Source organism: Molothrus ater, chromosome 12 (genome assembly GCF_012460135.2).
Source record: "Molothrus ater isolate BHLD 08-10-18 breed brown headed cowbird chromosome 12, BPBGC_Mater_1.1, whole genome shotgun sequence".
Taxonomy (NCBI): domain Eukaryota; kingdom Metazoa; phylum Chordata; class Aves; order Passeriformes; family Icteridae; genus Molothrus; species Molothrus ater.
The window spans coordinates 10,006,553-10,026,026 of NC_050489.2; the positions used below are offsets into that span (position 1 = coordinate 10,006,553).

General features: G+C 38.6%; 1 protein-coding gene across 2 annotated transcripts in view; it reads right to left on the minus strand.

Moving 5' to 3' along the window:
* TOX3 (TOX high mobility group box family member 3) overlaps nt 1-19,474 on the minus strand; it is a 74,024-nt gene that overhangs the window by 12,011 nt on the left and 42,539 nt on the right. The window contains exons 2-3 of one of the 2 annotated variants that reach the window (XM_036390493.2): nt 13,247-13,312; nt 9,060-9,311 (exon numbers count right to left, since the gene is read on the minus strand). In XM_036390493.2, coding sequence (XP_036246386.1) covers nt 9,060-9,311; nt 13,247-13,312 — 318 coding nt within the window. Of the gene's footprint in view, nt 1-9,059; nt 9,315-13,246; nt 13,313-19,474 lie in introns of both variants that reach the window. The other variant, XM_036390492.2, reaches the window with a different exon arrangement.

Sequence of the window (19,474 nt, forward strand, 5' to 3'; positions counted from 1 at the left end):
TGCCACCACTGAAGAAGTGTCCTTCCTCTCCCCTGCACACACACCATCATCACTAATAGAGCTGTCAAACTGCAGTTATCAGGAGATCCTACAAGCAGCAGCTTCTTTTCTCTGGCAGTGAAAAAACTCCCATGTTCCACTTCATATCTCTGTAGAAAAGTAAAGTCACCTAATTTGATTCTCAAAAAAAGTGTACAAGAAACAGTACATGTCAATTTGTAAAAAAAAAAAAAATGTTTTCATCTGGATCTAAAAGATGGGTTAGTGACAAGAGGTTCACATACATTTTATTGCCTGAAAAACATGAAGAACATGCCATTTTTTGGTCTGTGTGCCCATCCAGTCCCTCTACTCTCTTCTGCTCACACATAAACCATAGAAGAAACATGAAAAGAACTTGAGGGGCCATTGATTTATTCCTTAAAACTGAGCAACTTATTTTGGGGGTCATCAGGGGCTACTGTGGGGGTCATTCAAGATAGTTATTCTCAAAATCAAGTCACTCATTTGTGCTACCACTTCTTGCACTTACAAAGACTTATTATATAACATACTTCATAATCTACTGCATATACTGCATAGATAATGGAACCTGGCAGTGCAAAGTATCGTTTTCTTCCTGCCTACCCCAGGCCTGAAATTTTGCCCCTTTTTGGTTTGTGCATAGGCACCTGGGATGTTTCCTGCAACAATTTTCACCATCCAGAACTTGTTTAAGGCACACACTGCAAATGTCATTAATGCTTTCCTTGCACCACTGACAGGGGTGGGAGGTGCAATGTGAGACCAGCGAAGCACAAGTGAAGATCTCTGCTGTGGAAGCACACTCAGGGCTTAGGCACACACTGACACCAGGCAGGGCAGCACCACCAGAGATGTGGTTCCAAACAGGAAGGTGCCAGGGACACGGGCCTTGGCCCAGGAACCTGCCAGAGCAACACCACTGCAGGTCCCAGGACTCACTGCCTCTGCAAGGTGGTGCTGTGGCCTCTGCTGGACCCAGTCATTGACAGCATGCTCAGCTGGGAGGCTGCACCAAAACCCTGTGTTATGTGGTGAGGAAACACACAAAGCTCACAGCAAGGCCTCAATCACACAACCACCAAACCAAGGACTTGTCTCTGAAATTCTTGCAATTCTTTATTCAGATTCTTACTGGAGAGGCCCCACCACCCTACCCTGGAGTGTTTTCTCTTTGGGAACTCTGTTCTTACCCAGTTACTTTCCTGTGAGCCTGCAGATTCCTCACATGATCCAACCCAGGCCAGAGAGGTCACACTTCTTGGTTGCCTCATTTGCTATCAAGCCCTTCTGCTCTTGCAGACCAGGACAGGCCCCCACCCACCCAGAGTGGCTGCTGCTGCTGTTTTAGCACCACCCAATTCACAACTTCTTTATAATTTAATTTTTACACCATTTTGTAGTGGCATTTTAAAACAGACTCCCCACTCTCTTCCTCCCAAGCTTCTACCATACTTTAAAGCATATTGAATCACACTCCTCTTGGACAAGGCACCCAACAGCATGATCACAATACATGTGTGACTCAGATCACAGATCTGGGCTCTGATCTGATCAGTCTCTTGGCATGAGGAGCTTCTCTCCAAATTAGCAGTACAAGCTTAGGTCTGCTGTGTGCAAACAGTGACGACACATTGCAAACAAATCCTGGATAGTTGAAATTAAGTCCCAGAACGTCAGATAAACACTGTTAGCAGTTTTGTTACAACCTCCACAACTCAGGTGCTTCAGCTCCCAAATCAAAGGCAGACTTCAAAGGTCCTTATTATGCAGTAAGGAACGTGGGGAGAGAGTGTGAGGGAGCATGACAACTAACAAACATTATCAAAGGCAACAAGAATTGTGCAAGGAATTGCAGAGGGACAGACTCAGGGGTTACATGGCATTTTTATGTTTAAAAATTGCTACAAGTGTTGGTAGCTATGTTCAGGAATATGTTTTCTTCATGTTTGGGGGATTTTTCTTTTCTATAAGGTTTCTTTGTTCACTTGTTGGTTTCTAAAGTAAATCAGAAAAGTAGGTCTCATTATGTTTTGTATTACCAGACCCAGGTATGTTTTTCTTCCAGCTACCTGATAACACAGAGTAATTAAACACTCTAAAGAGACTTCACATTTCTTCAACACTTGCAAACTTGAAGCGGAAGCTGAGTATTGGGTAAGCTGTCCAGGGGGGAACACGAGTGGCAACAGCAGAGAATAGCAGGAATTTCAAAGTTTTCAAATTACCCAAGAGTGAGGGTGGCTGGACCCAACGAAGCCTTTGGCCACATCCAGCACATCCAGACCAGCTGCAGCATCTGCCTCATTCAGCTGGCTTATGGAAACAGCACCTGATTTTAGAGTTTAAACTCAGGAGGCAGAAGAGCTTGCAGCCATGGCCTAGGCTTCATGCACAGCTGGTGTCCACAGCCATGTACATCTGAGTTCCTTCTGAGCTCAGTTCTTAAAAACACCAGACACTCAGCTTCTGCTCCAATTCCTAAACGCATTCCCAGTGAGCTATATCCTTTCCCCCAGATTCATTTGGCACCTCACAGTATTTTCTGGAGCTGATGGATCTTGATTTAGGTACTATTATTATAAAATAGTTACAGTGTCTTTTCCCAGACTGTTCCAATGTTACTGTGCTTCTCTTCCTTCATGCAGGACTCCCTCATGACCTCAATAGGCATTAACCTACCTGTTTCAATTTTATTATTTTTTAGTTTAATGCCTTCTATTCAGTCTTTGGCAACTGCTGCCACTTTGTTTCCTATGGACAGGTCCCCCCTAGCAGTTACTATGAGTGGCCTATTTTTAAGAACAACAGAAGACATTTCCCTCTCATTAACAGGGGACCCATTCATTGGTCAATGAGAAGAGAGTGTATCTCAGAAAAATGACTCTACATTATCCACACTGAGAATTACAATGTCACTGAGGATATTAAAATCTTCACACTATTGTTTAGCAGGCCAGCACCATCAGGCCAAAGCCTCAGCACGGCCCTGTGCCAGAGCCTCTGCTGCCTCCAGGGCTCCCAGCCTGTCACCCACCTGCCCCCAGGGCCCTGCTGCTGGGCACCCAGGTGCTCTGGAAGGTAACTGCAAAACACCCAGCTACCTCATCAGGTGTAGAATAAAATATTCAATTCCACACCAAACTAAAAGGAACTACTCTGAAAAGACTTGGAAGTTCATCCACAAAGTGCCCAGCCCTGAGCTGTGTCCCAGCCCAGCTGGGAGCAGCCACCAGAGCTGCCAACTGAGTCCTAAAGGTCTCAATTTCCAGAGCATCCCTTTTGTTCTGTACATGGCCAAATGTCACTGCTCAGAGCTGCCCAAGCATCCTTTAATTCAGGGTTGCTTGAGATTAATTTTTCCTGGTATCACAAATTCTGCAAAACAGCTGCCATTTCTGCTGGGAAAGGCCAATACAAGCCAGACTAACACTGCTGATTTAAAGCCCGAGCTCAGCAACTCAGCACAGAAATCCAAGAAAAAATAGATGAGAACCTCTTTTTCTAGTAAGAGTAATTGCTACTTCTATAAACTAATACCCAGAAACTTGTGAAATTTGTTGTACATTTTGCATCACAGATGACAATAAACACATCCATAACAATAACAAGGGCTTGTTTTAATAAACCATTCCAGGCGTTAAACACATTAATGACCCATGAAATAACTGTTTCATCTGCAACACATTAAACAATGTTGTTATAACATTTTATTAATTGAAAACCTACTCCATTCTCTCCAGATAGGAGATTACTGACTGGGTATTAAAAGAGAGATGTAGAAATAAGTTTCTTTGTAAAGGAAAATGAAACCTATAAATGAGAGGCACCCAGTCAGGTCAGTAGTGAAATAACTATCTTTTGCCAATTTCAAAGCAACATTTTTAGCTTTTAGTTTTCCAATCTTATGTTAATCTATTCACTTAAAGTTCATTAGTAATTTGGGAATTTAAACTACTAAAAAAGATTTTGAGCTGTAAGTAGACACCACTGTTCTGAAACATTAATAATATTTCTATTGTATGCAGCCTTCAATAAGCTCAAATTAGCACCTCATTTCTTTAAAGCCACATTCTTGAGATGTTTATTTTAAAAGTCTCTTCTTCAAATAAAAGCAATAGTCAAAATTGTGTCTTTGATTTGAGCACAGTGCTACTCCTAAGGAGTAATATAATTAAAGATGAGCATATTCCACTACGAATTAGCCTTATCTGTGCAGAATCCTGACTGCACTGGCAGCACTGCAACAATTATAAAATATAAACAGGCTCAAATCTTCATCAAATAGGAAACACATTTTCTCTAACAGCATAAGTAATGTAGTGAGCAATATATATAAAACTATCAGTCTGTTTTTCCCACAATTGTACGTTTTTGAATAAAAGAAAAAATCAGACTGAAAAAAGACAATTATTTTACTGTCTGTTTCTTAGATATCAGAAAGAGAATTTTGAAATTCATCAAAGCTAACCTTCTGTTATGTACAACAGGCTAAGCTGAAAAGAATGTTAACAAGTTCAATTTTCATTCAATCAGCACTACTGCTCTCTGAAATGTTTCATTGCAGGAAAGAAATAAAAATAATCTATATGGTAATTATGAGGATGAATCCCCCAGTAACTTTCAGCTACATGAAAGGTCAGTTCTATTCAAGATATTTTATCAGTCCCCTGCACATACTCCTGTCCTGTCATTTTAAATCTGAACAGCATTTTATTTTCCCATTTACAGCTACCTGCAGAATTAAGTACTTAAGCCAAATAAGAAAAAAAAAAAAAAAAAAAAAAGAAATGTTGAATGCTGGCAAAGGCTATAATAGCATGGAGATAAATCGTTCAGCTGCTCTCTCTCAAGCCTCTGGGGCTGCAGATTTTTCTTCTCCTGGTGCACTGTGGGTATTCAAAACTTGTTCAACATGATTTCATTTCATTTCAGGCACTGCCTGAGAAAACTAAATTACAGAATCAATCATACAGAAGGTCAGAGTGAGACTTCATTACAAGTATTGCATGCTTGCATGAATATCTTTCATTTATGACTGACCCAATATGTCACAATAGCTGTCTAGTAAAAATAATCCACTTTCTGAAATTGATGTACTACTGATGTCAATGCTACTCAGCAGGCTGGGCAGATTAGAGAGAGGTGTTAAAAAAAGGAACCCTCAGGAGCAAAACTTGTAGTTTTATAGAATTGCCACAGTTTGCAGATTAAAATAATTTTTTATGGGCAGCTCAACAGAAAACAGAGCAATAATATAAAATATTGGGGGTTGATTTTTAATCAGGCTATTGCTGTTGATTTCTGCTTATTTATATTCAAGTATTTATAGGGATAATATTTGCATCATGTAAATCCGGCATTCTTTGAAGTCAAATGTACATCAACACTCCATTTTTCAGTAACTCCTTTTTGAACATCAGAATTTTATTTGCATGTTATTAAAATATTAAAATTAATCAAACTGCCTCCATTTTATCTCCTCTTTTTGTTGCTGTTGACTGTTTTTAAATGGTAAAAAATGCTGTAAAGATAAATGTGTTGTGTTTGTTGCCAGTAATAATGAAGTTAATCAGCATTGTGATAAATTGTCACTCTTTCCATAGTACATATATCATAATAGCATAAACAATGGTTAACTCACCAATACAATCTTTAGTAATTGCTAGGTCACAATTATGCTGAGAATAAATATATAGATATCTTTCTTCCATCATGAATACTATTTTCAATATAATAGTACATAAAGAATATGTTGAACCTTTTTTCTTTCCCTTTTCTGTTTTCCAAATGTGTGTCTTCCTGTGAGTAATATGTGAGATACTTGCAGAAGCATAATGTGGTACCTAGCCAACTCCATACCCTGAGGGAGACATAGGAAAACCTTGACATAACCTATTTTTAACCATGCCTCTGGCAATTCTGCATTCAAGTTTATAGGTGAACATGTCAGGTAGTACATAGAAAAAAGCCAAAGACACACAGTATTAATCATAATTCTGTCCAAGCCCATTTTATTTTTTCAACATTTGTGATTTAAAATCTCATGACATTTCTCAAGGTGAAATTCTTCTAGCAGGCTTTGCAACAGGGTAGGACTACATTTACCTAAATTAAATATTGCTTACAGTAAAGCCCTCTAATGCTTCACAAGATAAGCAATAAACTCAATGCAGTTAATATTAAAATTATTTAAGTTTGTATTCAGCCCAAGAAGCTTTAGTGATTAGCAGTACACCATTAATACAGCGTTTAAATAAGACTATCCCAGTATCACTGGATAAGAACATTGTTCTGTAAGTGTGTACGAACATCATAATTATTTTACAACCCCATCTTTAGTTCTTTCAGATATAGTAAATTCAATTGACCATGAAATGAAATTTCATAGTCAAAATGCCTCCTTTACATTTTTTTATTGCTGCAATAAAGTTTTTATAGCTCCAAGGCAAGGTAATTCATGAAATGTCTAATTTAAGGATGAATTCTAATAGTATTAATAAATATTTACCAGTTTAATAAAGTGCACATTTTCTACATAAAATATGATATAATGTTTTCATTTTTTTATTTTTGAAATACAGATTAACTGCTGGAAAATTTGACTGCTGAAGAGAGCTATGTGAGTTCAGGGGAAAGCTATGTAAGGACCCTCTGTTAATATTTTTAAACTTCCCAAAGCTACCTAGCATTTATGAGCAGAAGAGAAAAAGTCTGCTGAGTAGAATACAATGGCAGGGGCCACTCCATCTCACAGCATGAAACAAATCAAGCAGTTGTGGGGACTGTCTGACATACAAACCTCCCTATGTGGCTCCTCCATATCAAATCACACAATTCCTCATCAATTCTCTGCCACAAAACTGTAGCACACAAGTTTCCAAGTCCATAGCTTTGAACTGGAAATCACCCTAAAAAATGCCACTGGAAAGCTGGGGTAAGAAGGCAGGAGCTTCTCTACCTCTTTTCACTGACCTGTATGGGAACAAATCTTACCAATGCAGCCAATGGAAACTGTGCCATTAATTTCTACATTGCACAGTCGAGGGAAAAGGCAAAGATGTGAAGCCTCCCATTCAGCACCAGAAGAGCTGAGCAAAGAAATACATAATCTATAGGGCTCTTCTGGTTGGAAGTGTCAAGTTGACGGCATTTACTCATGGAAGAATCACATTCAGTGAAAGGTTGCAAAATTAAAGGGCAAAACTGGGCCAGGTTACAAACCACTCGATAACATTGAGGGGATACTGGGACACAGAACACCAATCCAGCCCACAACATTTTCTGACCAAGTTTCATTGTATTCAGTGCACACATACTCCATTACTTTTGTTTCCAGACACAACATTCCTAACTCTCAGGTTTTATTAATCTGATCTTCCTTCAGAAGTTACCCAACATGTACAGTGCAAAATGAGATCTAAAACAAATACCACATCCTTCAAGGCCTGTTTTAGGCAGTGCCTGTTTTGGACCCACAGAATGACTGAATTCTGTATCTCCTAAGTAATGAGCAGCTTGTGCTTCACTCTGCATTAGTGCTAGCTACTCTTCATGACCTCCACAGAAATATTGAAATTTGCAATGAAGTCAGCAGCCTGTAGAATTACAGAGAAATATTTACTGCCTGTTGGTTTGTAAATCTTTAATTAATTTTCACTTGCCAGAATAATAAAAAAAGAAATCACAACATAACAACACAACCTTTATTACAGTCCAGCAGTAAATATGTATTTTCACTATGCCAAGTTCAGCAAAAGGTCCTATATAAAAGAGCTAATCAAAAAAAAAATACGGTTGATGTAAAATATCTTTTCAAGCTAAACATTCACTCGTTCTTCAATATGCAACACAGAAACTAATTCCAATTGTAAGCACTGAGTTTAAAATGCTGAGAAGGATAAACTGGCTCACAGCTGTGTCTCATGGCTGGCAGTGTGGATGTTACTGCATAAAGCTCTCAGAAACCCACCCTGGGAGATCCCCTGAGCCCACAGGGAAACACTGCAACAAGGTGGGAACTGCCCCATGCACCTCCCCTGGAGACTGCAGCCCTGCAGTGGGTATAGGTTCTGGAGGAAACTCCACACGGCCCTGCTTGTTCTAATTAACTCTGGAATTAGCCTCACAGTCCCCATCACTCAGCTCTTGCACACCCAGTTCATGCCTCCCCACTCTTGAGGGCTCAGACACAGCCCAGGAAGAGAAGACCACCCCGCCTCAGCCTCTATGGCCAGCAAGAGCACTGGACACAACAAAGCCTTTTAGGGCCCTATATTTCTGAGTATTGTCAAGGAAATACATCCCTGTCACTTCTATTACGAGTGTAAAAAAATTAATTCCCTTTTATAAAGATTTAGCCCATGGAATATACAGGATACAGGGAAACACACTGCTTTTTTCCTGCTGCCATCCTGTGTCTGGCTCTCCTTCTGAACTACTCTCAATACTGCACTCTCAAAATATCCTGAAGGATGTCAGATGTGGGTCCTACACTTCAAATACAGACAAGCAATTAATTCTAAATGTTGTAGTTCACCCTGGCCAACACTATGGTCTTTCAATTCTTGATGCCAGTGCCAACTGTATAACACATTTTTGAACTTTAGGAGCACTTGGGATGCACACGATGCCAATGGATATGGGCTTCCAAGTCCATTCCAAAAATGAAAATTCTGTGTTTGTAAAGCCTGACCGCTTCTTCATAAGAGATCTGCTCACAAACAGTATAGCATAGCATTGTACATTAACAAACATGTTTATGTTGCTGAAACCACCAGTATTTAACCCTTAACCATTTGGCAACTGCCTTAGGGAGCTGAGAAATAGCCAATCATTGTTTGCTGCGTAACAACACATGTGTCATCATTCATCCAGAACACGCCTGTAACATGACACAGAACACTGGCAAAACCTTGGCCAGGCACCCAAGAAAACACACAGATCTTCTGAGGGGTCAATGAAAACTGAGAGATGGCCCAGATCTACATGTGACAGACATCATTAGGCAATGGGAACACACAAAGAACCAGACCTACCATATGCAATCCATTGCTGTGGATGACCCCGTCCTGCTCCACGAGATTCCGGGATATTGTGATAGAGGGAAGATCCAAGCTCTGGGGGGGAAACTGAGGCGTAAATTCATTTCCTTGTGCAGGCAGCTGGTCACCAAGGCCCTGAAAGGGGAGCAGTATATCTGCCATGCCCAGTGAGGGATCTGACTCGGGCGGGGGGGTAATGGGTGGGATTTCAAACTCCTCATCCCCAAGGCTCGGCGTATGGAACGTCTGCTGGAAAAGGACAGGACAAGGCAAACAGGGTTAGGGCACACAGGGCTCAGCAATCACCTCCACACCTGAAGTCCAAATCTTAGTTCTTTTTCAAAAGCAAATTCTATAATAACCAATAAAATTTTAAAGTTTCATATGCTGAATGGGTCTGCGGATCATTCTGATTAAAGATTTAAGTCTCATTATCATATGGCTTAAGTGGAGTATCAGTATTAACAGTTTTTTAATGTGTACTTAATTAGCAACATCTGTCTGTTGTTAGTCCGAATATCAGCTACATTGGATTTGGCTGAATAACAAACTGCCCCTTTATTGATATGTTAGTAAAATAGCACAAACAGCTTACATTACTCTCACGCTTCATAAAACACCGACAATTTCGTAGCACACACACAACAGGAATTCAGCACTGCCCATTTCACATCTTTTGTTTGCTTTTATCCACTAACAAACATGAAATATGACCATTCTTTACTTCTTTTCCATTCCCAAAATACAGTGAAGCCTTTTAAACACAGGTTGCAATTTGGAGGAGAGATGTATGAAAGCGTGAGGGTGATTACAGCAGCTTCCAGTGCCTTCTGAAGCAAGCCAGCTTTGTTTGAACAGTAGGTTTGTTATAACTAAACACCTGTTAAGATGCCTTGAGCAAAACATTTACTGCCAGTTATCTTCAGGGTTTGTGCATGTTTGTTCGTGTGCATGTGTCTGTCAAAGATAATCTTTATTCAGAGTCTGTATCTGGCTTCAACGTTGCTGACTTTTATTTGGGAAACAAATGAGCTACGCTTATTCAAATTTTTTGAGAGTTAAATGAACTTTCATGTATTATTTCAGGTCCACTGGTACTTAATAATAGAAATGCAGTGCTTGAAATTAGGCCATTTTAAATGTACCCAAATCAGGACTGCCTTGATCAAATTGGGCAGTTGGCAGTCCTAAAATAGGCACTCTTGTCTTGTTCTGGACATGCAAGGCTGCTCTGGGATTTGTTTGTTTGCATTAGTTCAAGATTCAGGTTGGGGTGGAAGGGAGAATTGTTTTATGTATTAATTACATTGTTTGAAAGAGTGACTTAATGCCAGTTAATTTAAAAATGATAAGTTCAGTGAAAGATCTCATTAACTGCTGCAAATTGTCATCCTTCAAACTGTTAATGATGATATAAATTAATAACCGCTTGAGAGAAGACGGAAACTGAAACACAAGGAAAACCTTTGCTTGCATATAGAACCTGTCAGCTGTCATTATTGGTCTCACACCAGAAATGATGGGGTCCCAGATTGCTGCAGTCTGCAGCACCATCAGAGTCTGCTGAGACTGTGCCCATCTCCTCCAACTGCAAGGCTGTAACTCAATTCTGGATGGGAAGGCTGGGCCTGGGTTAGGGAGATGTTTGACTTCCCCACTGCTGTATTACAAAAGGTGTGAATTTTTCTTCTCAAGGACCCCGTGGTTCACAAACACAAAGGATGGATTGGCCAGGAGAAGTGGTTGGCTAATGAACATAACCCTATGGCTGCATTTGCAGTTATTTTGGCACTAATGTGGTCTAGTAACAGATGCAACTGTAATTTGTGACTCATTTGCTACCCCATTACTGCTTAATGAAATCTAACATATCACATTAACAATACGGATAAACACTCATTCTTGATATGTGGCATTTGGCTGTTTTCATTACCACTGTAATTAACACTTGAAATATTATTTCAATAAATATTTAAGGTGCTTTAAAATGAGTCGTAGTAATCATGACATAGAGACAGAAAACATAAAGCAAATGTGTGGCTTCTAAGCCTGAATGTGCTCTAAGATTACACTCTTAAGGCATTATTTACAGAAATCAAATGGGATTCTAGCTCAGCAGTGCTCAGGCCCAAAATAATACTGAGAAAGCTACATTCATGTTAATGCAAAACCACTATAATTAAATACATTGTAATGCAGTAATTGCAAAGTAAGGTTCACGCTTTAATACGAACAGTAACACTTAATCATATTTTTATTCCTTGTTCAAGCAAAAGGGTTCAGTGAAATCAGTATTATTATGGTACATTTGAACCTCTCGTTACTTGACATATTTATGAGATATTAGTTATTATAAGAACTGGATCTTTTTTTCCCATCTAACAGAATAATTCCAGGACAGCTGCAGAAATATATAACACAGCTAGATAATAATACATTCATTTACTTAGAAAGGTAGCATTCATCTTAATACTTATAGCTTAATACTTATAGCTACATGTGGGAGAGTAAATTGATGAATACCTTAACATTTTTAAATCTGAATTTAATTCTGAGTGTGTAACTTATCCAAATATGTATGTATCTTAAAAAAAAAAAACAAGCAAAAAAACCCACAAACATATAACAGACATAAGATTGAGAATAAAATAGATGTAATCTAAGAAGAAAGCAAGCCCCTTAGTGAAGTAGCCTTAAATCCAAATCACTGGGCTATTCAGTCTGTAAAAAGAGCCTGAATAGTATGCAATTTGGGACTGCAGAAAGGTGGTGTTATGACCAAAAGATGGTATTACATTTGTGAGATTTATCTTACCAATCACATTTTTGGAAGTTATTAACTTTTCAAATATTTATATCTTACACATATATTAAAAAAAAAAAAAGAAACAAAAAACCTGTGTGCATGGTTAAATGCCATCTGTACTGAAATGTTCAAAACATTTGTTCCTTTTGATAAAAATGCAAATCTGGAGAACTGTTGTATCAACATATAACAGCCAATGTCTGACACGGTGAATTATCACAGCTGGAATTAAATTGTCTCTGAACAGCTGCTGGCAGCAGAGCTTTCATCAATGTTTGATTCAAATGTAGGAAAGAAATTCTACAGAAAGAAACATCATGTTGTCATTACAGATGGGGTTTGTGTTCATTACCACAAATAACACTGGAGCTAGTGCCAAATAATATTCCCTTATCTAAGCAGTCTTGCTGGGTAAAAAGAAATGGTGACCATTGTATAATGATTCATAAAATCCTACCCTTAATTCTAACCTTCATATTTATTGTTACACCTTTCTGCTTATTTTCTCTGAGGTCACTGTTTTAGAAGGGCACAGAAATACCTGTGACTGAGCCCCACTTACAGCACAAAAATCAGGGCTGCCTGGTTTTCTACCCTTTCCTCATGTTGGGAAGATCATTTATGACACACACCCTCTAAACACTTCTTGTTCTGCATATTGCTGTGCACATACCAGACAGTGCACAGAGTAAGAGCTTGGGTTTCAAGGATGAGCAAATGCAGTTTCTGTCTGGTCTTGGGGTCAGGATTAGTGTGGTAATTGTCTTTTAACTGGTTATAAGGTAGCCCCACCTAGCAGATACATGGAGCCTGGAGTTCCCACACTTTCTCCTGTTTCGATTCTCAAAGGCAGTGATCAAATACATCATCTCCACAACCCAGCCAGCCTCCACCAGCCCAGCCTCTGGGTTTGTTCTGGACCCTGGATTCAAAAGATTCCTTGATGTAGCACATACACTTGAGGCAACAGGGCTGGCTTTGGTTTTCTATCTCATATGAGTATTGAAAACCCAAATTAACCATTTGTATCTATAACAAAAATTAGAACATTAGCTAGTAATGACTATTACTAACCTTGCTTTCACAGTGTACACCTACTGTGCCTTTTATTTGTTTCCTTCTGTTCATAATTTTTTTCCATACATAAAGCAGATTTGTTTCTATTGACATGCTATGTAAGTAACAGCCTTATGGACAGCTAAATTGACTAGTAATGGAGAGCTGTCAGGTTATTTTCTTTCTCATTAAAGTCTTTATTTTGTGCTCCATAAAACACACAGAAATTCAGCACTTCACTCTTCATCCATTCAAAGTCTGTTAAATTATCACCGCAAACAGCAGAATATGAGCATAGATAAAAAATAAAAACATCTACCTCATTTGCAGCAAGAAATGCATTATTTGCCTCTGCCATGTTCATGTAGTTGTTATTGTTTCCAAACTGAAAGAAAAATAAATATTTGGATTTAATGTATGCCACGATAAACTTTTCTTTACCCCATCACTGGCATAGAAAAGGTTGGGAGAAGAAAACAAAAACAACAAAACCAAAACAACAAACAGATAAAAAGTATTTGCAGATATTCTTTGAAGTCAGAACTCAATTGGATTCAACATTATTATTATTATTATTATTATTATTATTATTATTATTATTATTATTATACATACTCTGCATCCCCCAATCTTTACAAGGAAGATATTCATGTGTATCTCTCCAATTTTTTTTTGCCCATGCAGCAAAGTCAGCCCAGAGACCTAAAGGTGGCTTTGGAGACTAAGAATCTGTTAGGAAGAGGCCCCCAGGAAAGACATTTCTACTCTACTAAATGTTTTTTGATGCACATTTTAACATTTCTGCCAGTGATCCTGACCTAGAGGAGTGCAGCTGCAGCCAGAAGTAGCTGCTGTATTCCAACTCCAAGCAGACCTTGCTCCCAAGAGCTGAAGGCCAGTAAGGGGAAGAATGAGAATCTGCAATGCTGTCCCTGAAGTCCCATTCTTTCCACAAAATTGAAAAGCCAAACAATCCCCCTTTGTTTATCTTTCACTCCAGTGGAACTCCCACTCTCCCAGTGAACATTAACACCAGAACATTTTGCAAATCAGAGGAACTCTGACACTGAGACCCCGAGATGTGGCCAGTGCCCCTTGTTCCCACTGAGGAGCAGCTCTCATTCCACATGCCAGTGATCACAAGGGATTTCTTTCAATGCCAGTCACCTCCTCCAAGCTCTCCAGTATGAACATTGGTTGAGGAAGATAGGTACTTTTACTTCTACAGACTGAACACAGACAAGAAAGAGAATTATCAGCATAATACCATGCCTCATGCCCTTGAATAGCACTTCCAAAGGCATGTAGGCTGGTAACCAGCCCTGCACGTGTTCCCAGAGCAGGGAGGCATCCAGAGTCTTTCCTTCAAGGAACAGACACCAGGCATGTCAGGCACCTACAGTAAAACAGGGATTTCACATGTACACCTTGCTCCTTCCAGGCACAGAGCACAGAGCAAGGAAGAGTGATAAGGGAAGGAAAAGCCCCCATACTGTCCCTGCCACATCACTGCTGCTGAAGCCACACTGAGAATTCCTCCCCTAACTCCCATTTTCCCAACTCCCAGTTGGATAAAACAAATATTTTCAGGAAGGCTTTGTTTTATCTTATCTTGTCAGATCTTGGTGGACCTGCACCCCCTCCTCAGCCCCACAACAGCAAACACTCCCAACAGCAGCACAAGCTCTGCAACCAGTGTGTGGGGAAGGGGGACCATGCACTTGCACAGCTTGCTCTTTGCAAGCAAGAAGCTCTGGTGTGCTTTCAGAGCGACTGAACCTGTCCTGAAAGGAAAACCACTTTGCTTCAGCTCAATTTGCTACAGCTGCACTCGGTGCCTGACTGCTTTTAGCAGTGAAATGTTTCAGAATCTCCAGTTTCTCACTGGAAGGACAAGTGATCCTTTCAAGAAAGGCTCTTTCTGTGAAAATTCAAACATTCACTCCTGGCAATAAGACAAAGTTAAAAGGAGATTAAAAAAAAAAAAAAAAAGGGGGGGAAAAAACAAAAGAATTGGAGCCTTGTGCACCTGATGAATTGTCAGATTGACTAAACAGGACATCAACTAAATTAGAAGACACTCATAAGGAGGGAAGGAATACAAAATGAGATCCCTCATTCTCAAGTAACAAATTCCATTTGTGTACTTATCATTCTGAATCTTTCAACCTATAACACATGTTAAGCAACAGAGGCCTTAGCACAATATGTAGGCTGCCTCATAGCTATTAAAACTCTGTTATCCCCAGCTATGCAGATACTCAAATAATGTCATCCATTTTTTAAAAGCCCAGATGTCACCCATGTTTGGAGATTAAAAAATTCAAGTAAAATTGCACATTCAAATGACTGTTTTGGCACATAGGGATGTGTGTGTGGATTTGTTGCACAAAGACACTTCTTCAGCTCAACAGTGCGATCGACAGGATAGAATTTTTCATGTCACTTCGTGGCAAACTAAGAATGATTTACATGAAAAACTCAAATGGCTCAAATAGAGCTGTTCTTTCTACAGTAACAAAAAAAAAAAAGAAAGAAAGAAAGAAAAAAGAAATCAAGTTTTCAAATGATACCTAATGGCAAAGGTTTTGAATTGTTAGGCAAGCATTACTCTAACACTGGATGAATAAGTGAGGACAAACCCTACCCTATTTTAATGACCTTAGCATCCTAAGGGCTCCAGTGCCCCAAAACAGAAAAGTGGCTGATTTTTTCCTTGAAGAGTAAAATTCTACATTGTTTTGATGGACATATATTGCTCACAGCACAGCTACTGCTTTCTGATTGCCAGGGTGGTTTTCTTCTCTTTTGTTTTATTAAAGTAAAACAAAGGGGAGAGTGACAATTTAATTTTCCATTTTATTAAGACTGTGGAAGCAAATGATGTAACAAAAAATGTCAAAGCTAAAAGTTACAGGTACATATCCTTCAAGTCATTCTGTTCTTAGGCTATAATATTTAAGACCCCATTGTGTATGACTCAGGCAATGATGTCAGAAACTGGAATATTTCAGCTTTTGTTAGTATGGATCACAACTAATATTCTTCACATTTGTTCTTTGTCTCTGAACTAGAAATCCAGTGAAGGCACATAACAATTATCAGTGAGTATTTCTAAGATTAAACTTCCATATTATCTAATGGTACCTATAACAACAAAAGAAAATAAAATGGTTATTATCTTAAGGACCTAAACAATTCAAAAAACAAATTAAGCTTAGAGTGAAATAAGAACTGGGTTAGAAATCCTCTTCTGAACAGTTAGTCTGCGAATGTAATTACTGAAGAAACTACAGCTAATCAGCTGTGAATTGTATCCATTAATTAGTATTTGCCCTGGAGAAATAAGAAAAATCAGTAACAATGTTAACACTGCAATGCACTGATGAGTACTGAAACACAGGGCCCTCAGCATTTAGTCAAGCAGGTGGCTCCAATGGTCCAAGTAATTTAAAAAGCTCTCACCTGAAGTGCAGAGCTGGAATTACAAAGCACTTCTTGCATATCTTTGTATCTATATAAGGCTATAATTAATGGCTTTTAATTTAGAAACACTTTGTGATCAGCTGGGAACAGTTATAAATCATTCTAAATAGAACAACGGGTTCTCGCCTATTTTAGTAAAATATTTTTTTTTGTGAAAAGACTCTTGTTGCAGACAATATTTTTCTCTGTTTATTTTCTTAAGGATCCCTTGCTCTGACTCCTCATGAACAGCTCAGAGCATTGCTATGGTTGCCAGCAGGGATCCAAATTAAAGGGGAGACCCAGCAATTTGGCCAGCCCAGGCAGACTCGAGGGGCTCCCACCTGTTGGGTGTCCCTGGGACAGAAGAAGAGTAAGATGCACACCTAGTCCAGCTGCCTCTGTTTGGGATGGAGCTGGGATGCTTTGCAAAGAACTTTGCCAGAGCAATTAGCAAGGTTTTGGTTAAACTTTTTCATTTCAAGAACTTGGAGCTCCCTTGCTCTGTAACTAGGAAAGAGTAAAATGTCTCCAGCTTCCTTTGGCAATACACACCATCACATTACAATTTTTTTCATTTGATTTCAGTTCAAACTCTCTCTTCAGTTTTGATGAACACATTAAGCAGGAGTACCCAGCTGACTGCCACCACCAACCCATGGAAACCACAGGCATCTGCCCATTTCAGGAAATGAACTGCACACAAACAAAGCCTCTTCTGAACTTGCTGTGAATCACAGCTTCCATGCTTCATGCAAATCACTGCATTAAAACTACAACAGTTCAGTCGCCTGCTCTTGTATTTTGGAAGGGCACCTGAATCTTGGCACTGCTGGAATCCCTCTGGACAGACAGGAAGACTGGAATGAGACTGGATGCTTGGTTTACTAACACTTTGTATAAAGCATGTCCAGAAAACTCATTCATTCTAAAATAGCTTGGTGAAGCTCTCTTCTCTTCTCTTTGACTGCCAGACCTGAAGCCAAACACCTGGTCTTACTCAGCTCCTCTAGCAAGGCTGTAATGCAAGGGGGACAGTCACACCTCTCCTCCCTCACCACATGCCCTAATGAAGCCCAAATCAACTCCTGCCCAGCACTGGGATATAAAAACTGTATCACTGCCACACTTCTACCAAGTGTGTGTTCTTAGACCAAACCTCTGGGGCCAAATGTTAGGCTATTTGTTTGTAATCAAGGGATAAGGCACTTGGAACTGGCACAGCACAATGCAATTTGGGTTTTCAAACCACCCTTTGTACTCACCAGAGCTTAAAAATTGGTTGGTTATGAAACTGAGACTAATGAGCAGTTGTTTTAAGGCAGAATTCTGGTATGATGAAAGGCACAGAAAACCCTTGGCAGCTTGGGATAAAAATCAGTGATTAAATGTCCCCTGGGTCTGAATTTCAACTAAAAAAGTCTTCAGAAAATCTCAAATGTTGAATTTTGGCCACTCTCTGGCCTCTTTGGCAACTGTGATTGACTCCTCATAACAAGAGATAAAACAGACAGAAGAGAATTTCACTCCACAAAACTATAATAACTTTTAAAAAGCTTCAAGATTGAAGCAAATAACATTTGAAGATGTTACTATTATGGACACAAAGAATAACATTCTGAACCTATAAAAGTTAATCAGAATTTGGCTATTGATTTTCATGGAGAAATCATTTTACTTACAATGTTCAGTCATTAGTATTTTTACAACCGGTATTTAAATTGACTGACTTGTGGTGCAATTCTAATCTGAAAAATGTTAGAACTCACATCCAACTATTCATTTACTCAAGTCAAATACACAAATGTATAAGCAACATAAAACCACACATAAAGGAGCATAGACTTTTATCTTAGCATCTCAACAGAATAAAATTGAATATTTAAAAAATAATATTTTTTCACTCAAAAAGAAAATTTAATTCAGCAGGCAATTTTGTTACATATGCCAAATAATTATTTTTACAATACTGATGTTTAATAATGCAACCTCAAGGAAGAACAACCATTGGAAAGATTATTATTCCAGCGCAGGATAACAACAAAACTATTAAATGTGAATAAATGTCCCAAATTAAAAACTTAAAATATATCCAGAACAGGAATGAAACACATGTCATCATCTACTCATACCTAATCCATCAACTTAAATTTTGCTTAAAAGGAATGACTGCAATTCTATACTCAAAGAACGACTATACAGCATATATCTGAGAATAAATAAAAAAATGTATAGTTATGACAGAATCCACTCCCTACTGCCCTTTTTTTTTAATTAAAGAAAGCCTTATCCAACTCTTACTGGAAAACAGAATTTGGACTTAATTATCATGACATCACCAGTCCTTTCATAATTTTTAGTTAATGTCTAGTCAAAATATACATTTAAAGTTTGTCAGGATAGTATTTCTATTCAAAATTCTCATTGCCTGTAGAACAAGCTCTAAACCAGTTCTGTCACAACACTACACGTCCTCTTGTGTATGTATTTTAGGCAGTTACACGTCCAAATTCTCTTATTTCTGATGCCAATTTACTGCTTATGGAAAATGGCACCCTTAAAATTATCACTACAGTATTTCTGCAGTAAAATTAGAACCCATATTTTTTAAAATATAGCAATTAATAAAATCATTCTTTTATGGTGTGAGCATACTTGTGGTTTTCAAATATCAACAAGCAGAAATATATTTTATGGCAAGAATCTCAGTTTTATCTTCATATTTGGCAAATTAATTCCTCTGAGGTTACACTACCCTTATGAGTAAAATGAAAGATAACAATCCCAAAAGATGTAATTACAGACCAAAACTAAATTACTTTGCAGGTCTAAGTACTGTATCTTAATAATTTCACCAGAGAACATCTTCACTGCATTTGGGCAGATTTGATTTTGCTGCCTGACCAATAATTACAGCTCTGGAAAATACAATGTCTGATAAGGACATCAATTAAGAATGAGCATTGTGTTATTTAAAAAAAAAAAATTCATCATGTTCACAGCCTGTCTGATTGAATGAAATGCCAAATTAAATTAATGGAGATTGCTAAGTCTAGCTGGCTGGTGGGGAACCATGCAGAAA